At 41.0% G+C, this 6,742-nt stretch overlaps 1 protein-coding gene across 2 annotated transcripts in view; it reads left to right on the top strand.

Annotated features, from left to right (window-relative positions):
• The first annotated feature begins 329 nt into the window (after positions 1 to 329).
• Positions 330 to 6,742, top strand: part of LOC106814882 (collagen type IV alpha-3-binding protein-like) — a 21,381-nt gene continuing 14,968 nt past the window's right edge. The window contains exons 1-5 of one of the 2 annotated variants that reach the window (XM_014819255.1): positions 330 to 777; positions 1,374 to 1,595; positions 2,333 to 2,468; positions 5,366 to 5,449; positions 6,374 to 6,537. In XM_014819255.1, the coding sequence (XP_014674741.1) occupies positions 538 to 777; positions 1,374 to 1,595; positions 2,333 to 2,468; positions 5,366 to 5,449; positions 6,374 to 6,537 (846 nt within the window). In that variant the 5' untranslated portion in view covers positions 330 to 537. Of the gene's footprint in view, positions 782 to 1,373; positions 1,596 to 2,332; positions 2,469 to 5,365; positions 5,450 to 6,373; positions 6,538 to 6,742 lie in introns of both variants that reach the window. The other variant, XM_014819256.1, reaches the window with a different exon arrangement.

Here is a 6,742-nt window from a genome sequence, read left to right as displayed (position 1 = left end):
GATATATTGAAGACAGAACTTTTAACTTACCACATTATCTCTAGGGCCTACATTCACATTGGCTGTACTTGCCGTTACCTCATATAGCTGTACGGCTTATGAAGTCGCTGATGTTGACTCGGATATTCGAGTACAGACAGTAGACTTTGTTTACTGGAGGGTGGAATGTAACTTTTCAAACAAGTTTCATTCAGGGATTCTTCAGCTGTACAGAATAAATGATACAACCAGACGATCCAAAATTACCGCTTTACGAACTAGAGGGCGCCACGTACTGGAGAGCGGCACAGTAGCGGATTCTAGAGACTGTTCATGCGTTTTGTGACTGTTATATGAGCAAAGACTGTACTTCGGTGTACTATACTATAGTATATATATATATATAAGTATAGTCTATAGCTTCCTTGGTTATTAGTTGTGATTAGTGTCAGGAGTGATCTCTGTGAGTATGAAAAGAGTTAAACTGGCTGTCTATTTCTGAAACACTGGATCAATCGTTTAGTTATTCCATAAATACTTCTCATCATTCCATTACCTATGTCATGTGAAATGGCCACTACGGACCCACAGACTGGAGCTGAAGAAGAGGATGAATTCGAGGAGGAGATCCAAACTCCAGAAATTCAGGGATATCTCACTAAATGGACTAACTACATTCACGGCTGGCAAGATAGATACATTGTTCTAAAAGATGGAATATTGAGTTACTATAAGTATGAAGCTGAAACAGCATTTGGATGCAGAGGGGCTGTCAGCATTAGTAAAGCTATCATTGTGGTAGGTGTGTTATATTACTGTTTACATGTTTAGTATTTAGTAGGGCCCTAGTCTAGAAGACATGTCCCACAATACTTTATGTCTACAATACAATACACAATGGGTCATGTCTTCTAGACTAGCTCCTGTATTAGTGCTATGGAGTATGCATGGTTTATGAGTGACGTGTTGACAGTGTTGTATCTATAGCCGTAGTAAAACCGGTAAAAGCTACAGGTTATTCCATGGGTTCCTTCCTTTCTCTTGACATACATGATCATTACATGTACCTGTAACACGTAGGATGACCGACACAAGAACTGCCACGTCTCTTCCCATATTCTAGTGCAATACGATTAAGATGAAATTCTACACCAACCTGACAACGCAGGTTCCACCAACAGTTAATTTGAGAAAAATTGCACTCATTTATTTTACCTTTGATCTATCACAGTATCAGCTTACGCGAGCACTGCACATAGATCTATAAGAAACGTTTATAAATATGGTTGTTCTTCCAATAAGATTGTCAGCTTTAGATAATTAATCTAAATTCTATTTTATAACAGTGCTAATTGCAGCAGTCAACGTAATCTGTATATATTTTTACTTTTCAGCCACATGCCTTTGATGAGTGTAGATTTGACGTGCACGTCAATGACAATGTATGGTACCTGCGTGCAAGGAGCGTTCAGGAACAGCTTTACTGGGTGCAGACGCTTGAAACATATAAAGCTGACTCGGGTTTCGGCAGTGAACAAAATTTACGGAAACATGGATCTCTTGTGTCGCTTACTTCTGGAAACAGTGCCTCAGTCACCAGTGTTTCCTCATTAAAGGTAACTGCCATCTGTAGTCGGGGCCTGTGCCACGTATCCCTTCACGATACATGTTTATTGCAAGCAATTATGTATTCTATTTACTGCAGGTGCTAATGGCAGCCAAATAAATATGTCATATATAGCCAAGTCTAACCTTGTCCGAAACGTACATCTTAACCTTGTACAGCACATGATATCTATCGATAAATTTTGTTATTGGTTTACACTCTTAAATTGACTACGTCACAAATTTCCCATGGTAAAATTAAAAAAAAAAAATTGCCATTTTTTTACATTAAAAGTAAGAACTAAATATATCCTCAAACTCTCACCTGATAAAAATGTGTTTACGTTGGTTAAATTTGCAAAAATCTAGACGATTTGGTAATTTCTGTTGTCTAACACTATTCCCCCAGTACTGTTCAGATACTGGCGTCTCTCTGTTTTTCACCAGCAAATTAGGGCATATATAAAGAAGGTATATAAGCATGAAAAGTAAACAGAAACACTAATTGTATTTTCATACATTTTATTTTGTACAAATAACACACAAATATACTACTTGATGGTGCTAGAAATTCGTGACGTAATCACTTTAATATGGTGCCCATGAGTTTTTCACACATTTGTAGCTCGTGTATGTGAATGCAGAATTCGAACCTTGGTAGACGTTCAAACACCTGTGCTGATAATGTACATTTGTAATCGTGAAACCATTATTAATTTTTCACGATGTTTTTACATTTTTTATTCAGAGAGGAAAAGGGTTACGTGAGAAACTCGCAGAGATGGAAACATTCCGAGACATTCTATTGCAACAAGTCGACACACTGCAAAGATACTTTGACTCGTGTGCAGATGAAGTTACCCATCCCAACGATAGCCGCATGTGTAAGTCTTCACTTGTGTGTATGAGATATAATATGCTACGAGAGTAAATCAAGCGTGTACTGATTGATGTCAAGTATCATTGAAAATGCAACCTTGCCAACCCCTGTTTTTGAATGGCAATGTAACTTGAAGTGAACCATACCTGCCTCATAGCCTGCCAATACTGTATTCTAGAAATGGTTCTCAGTCATTTCCCTACATCTTGCTGTCTCTATTAATTATACGGTCATTATTTAGTATATTTACCACGTGTAAACATGGTGATGCCTCACTACAATGAAAATAAAACAGCATACAAATTGACTAAAAAAGCTCATTATTCATGGAGCTGGCTTTACTCATGCTAGTTGTAAGTAAAATGAGTGGTGAATTCAATGTTCATGCGATGTAGATGCAGTGAGTAGAATCGCTGCAGAGAGGGAGTGGTAGCCTTCCTGTATAACCTACACAGGTCATTCGTGGCCAAGCAACAATTCAGTCTGCCTTGCTGTGCGTTGATGGGTTTACATAGCCAAGCCTATAGGCCTGTGCCAATTAGTGGGCAATGTTCGCACTGTTTACCATTGGGCTCGTGTTATCGGTGTGTCAATATTATATGAGCAATGGTGCATACAGTAGGGGGACCCTATTTATGGCATCCATAAAGTATAATATTGATATGCATGATAAGTTTTGCGGACAAACTTGGGTGTCCAAATCCTTATCGAAATGTGTTACCGTGCGTGGGCGTTATGGGTCACTGCATTTTTAGCTCATCTGACATAGTCAGATGCAGCTTGTAGAATCGCATGAGCGTGCGTCCGTCCGTCCGTGCGTGCGTCTGTGCGTGCGTCCGTGCGTGCGTCCGTGCGTTAACAGTTGGGCACAAATCTTAACCGCTCGACGTACGGTCACGATATTCGGGACGTCGGGGGGGGGATCGTCAAAACGAGTTCGGATGTTGAAGCTGGGGGTCAAAGGTCAAATGTCAAAGGTCAAGAGGTGTAAAAGAAGGGGGAACATTCCCTCCTTAACTTAAGGTATAGGGAGGAAATGCGAGAATTGCGGGCAACAAATCTAAACGGCTCGGACCGTAGGGCTCGTGCATAGTCGGGTATAGCATCATGGTAGGAAAAGCCATCACTGTGCCGAAATTGGAGGTCACAGGTCAAAGTCAATGGGGCACATGGCAGATTTTAGACATTTTCTGTAGACATGGTCTGACCGGAGCGATTGAAAAACTTTTTTGTTTCAGCGTGACCTACCATTTTTATGGCTTTATTGAAAGGACCATGAAATGTGCTTTCCGCTGACTGAGAGAGAGTAAGTGTCGGATAACCTTTGACCGTGACCTCAAGAGGAGGGTTAAACATGGTTTGTTGACTGTTAACAAAGGACTGAACTGTGTTTGATGGTACTTGTGTGATCGTGAAGACTTAAATTTCACAAGTGAAATTCTGCTGCAAAACTTACTTGAACACGTTTACGCGCCTTAAATCATAATATGAACTTCATTCTCTATATGAGATTCTGTACGTTGGGATACAATGTCAATAGCACTTATGCAAACGTCTGTTTTTTGAGTAAGGCCAACTATAAATAGTATACCTCGCAGGTGGGTGGCTGATAGTATCACAGCATGGGCTAAACGATAGACTGGTACTGCTCCACCTCGATTACTCGCCCCATCAAGTAACTAAGCCGAGAGTGGGATCGGTACCAGTCTACGTAATCGATGCAGTATGCACGCCATCTATCCGAACAGAGTGAGAAGAATGTCCCGGCAAGTGCAGAAAAAGAATTACTTTCTTAACTTCAGTTTAATCAATCTTGAGTAGAGTCATTGCAGAATTGAATCGTCAAACCTACAAATGAAAGGTTGCCAACTACCAAAATTTGCGCATTTTTTTGTACTGTCCTTAGCTATATGGCCTCTCTCCGTCGACGTTACAGTAGTGTGCAATGTCGGGATATGGTGGAGCATGCTGGCTTGTGGACGCTGCAGAGCCCAATGGTTGACTGTCAGTCGAAATGTGTTGATCCTCCCCGACATTTAAGAAATCTGTACGTTATACGTGCGTCTGCCTTACCTCTGCCCGCCATCTTCGTCGAAAGTTTGGACGCCACGCGGGCGAAATCGGAATGTACATTTCAATCGATGACGTAACTGATACAGTAGCGTGCCGTGTGGGTGTTATTTGTTTATAAACAATTTAGTCTGACTAACTTTCTCCCTCTCTCTCCTCTCGCTCGCTCTCTCTATCTTTCTCTTTCTCTCTCTCTCTCTCTCTCTCTCTCTCTCTTTCTCTTTCTCGCCCCCTCTCTCTCTTCCTCTCTCTCGCTCTCTCTCTCTGCAATAAAAAAAATGTTTGCTGAAATGATGTGTACGCAACTGTGTATCTGCATATAAATGCGCCTAACAAAGGTGTCACTACGCACGACTGAAATGTTACGTTTATAACCGTAGCAACAGACCTCAGATGAGCCCAGACGCTCTGCGGCTCTTGTTATAGCAGTTGAAGCGTATTTGGGCTGTGTCCAATATCTGGCACAGACAGTTGAAGTCTTAGAAGTGATTTTCACCCCAAGTCCTGCACTTGTCGTGTAAAAAAAAGTATAGCATTTTAATTGATTGATTAAAATTTATCAATATGAATAGCATTAATTAATAATTATTATTTTAGAACAAAACTATTCATGAAATCGTTGTTCATACATTTTTGTCTTGGATTATTTGTTTAATGTTACTTCTATGTATACTTCAGTCAAAATGTAAACGTTCTGTGTCACATATGTTCAGTATCTATGATTGAGTGTAGTTCACGTGGTCATGAGCAAACCTAGTTTTTGGACGGGGTGATATATAGTACAGTCACTTTTATGTGCGGAATGTTAATTTATTCTATGTTTTCTTATAGCTCCTGACATCTTGGATATTGATGACTTCGATGATGAAAATGTAGAGGAGCCACATTTTACCGGAGTAAGACATCGGGATAAAGGTATCGCTGTCGTAATGTGGAATGCATTTATGTATTTTCGAATTCCATATACCCTTTCTGGAATATTAATAGATAGAGTGCTGACCCTACATCAATCACTCAAGCTTTTAATTTATATAGGAGCTTAGTATAGGCTACTGTAGGGGTTAGAATTTACACATTTGGTTCATTGCTATCTTAGCATGGGCTCTTATTAATCATTTGTGATAGCCATATTTGCCACCTGATACATTTCACACTGCATTATGATAAGGTAATTAAAATTTTCCGAAATCGGTTGCTGTTTTCAGCAAAGTGGCATTAATTTAACACCAACCAGAGTTTCATAAATAGAATAGATACTTCCAGTGCTCATGTGTTCTCTACACTTGCTGCTGTCAAACCACCTGACTTCACATAATAAACACAACAATAGCAACAACAATAACATTGATAGCGGTGATGTGGATGTTGTTGATGATGAGGATGATGGTGATGATGATGATGTTGTTGATGATGAGGATGATGGTGATGATGATGAAGATGATGGTGACGATGATTATGACAATAATACAATAATTACTAACAATATCAGGTTCAGCACCCAATAATCTGCCACCTTATGTATATCAACCTATGATTTGACTTGAAGCACTGAGGAAATGAATATGTGCGAGTGCATTAAAGCCGGTATCTAAAGGTTTTTACGTACAAAACAAGTGAATTCGAATCTTCAATTCTACCTCAACACTGCCCAACTCCCAAGTTAACTACATCTCCTGCTAGTTGAACAGCGATAATGCACCATGGAGATAAATCCTCATTCCCTACGACTTCCTTTAACCAAGATCCCTAGTCATTGCAGCTTTTCTGGGTTTATGTAGACAGTCTCTTTGCTAATCTCATGTGCGCGCGTGGGTCTCATGTATTTGTTGCGTGTTATAGGATGCACGCACGAGTCGCTGGCCATACACGCTTCGCACTCGATCGACTTCCGTGGCGAGGCGATCACGTTCAAGGCGACGACGGCGGGGATCCTCGAGACGCTCTCGTTCTGTATCGATCTCGTCGCGCAGCGGGAGGAACTGTGGCGACGAAGAGTGGAGAAGGTAGAGGACCGCGCTGCGTGGCGCGCGGACGACGCAGTCGTCGTAACCAACGATGTGTTCCTGTCGGCCGGTGTTGTGTTCCTGTCGGCCGGTGTTGTGTTCCTGTTGGCCAGTGTTGTGTTCCTGTCAGCTAGTGATGTGTTCCTGTTAGCTAATGATGTGTTCCTGTCAGCCAGTGATGTGTTTCTGTCGGCCGTGATGTGTT

Source organism: Priapulus caudatus, unplaced genomic scaffold (genome assembly GCF_000485595.1).
Source record: "Priapulus caudatus unplaced genomic scaffold, Priapulus_caudatus-5.0.1 Scaffold996, whole genome shotgun sequence".
NCBI lineage: Eukaryota > Metazoa > Priapulida > Priapulimorpha > Priapulimorphida > Priapulidae > Priapulus > Priapulus caudatus.
The sequence above is the reverse complement of the archived record's forward strand: the minus strand, read 5'-3'. Positions and strand labels throughout refer to the sequence as shown.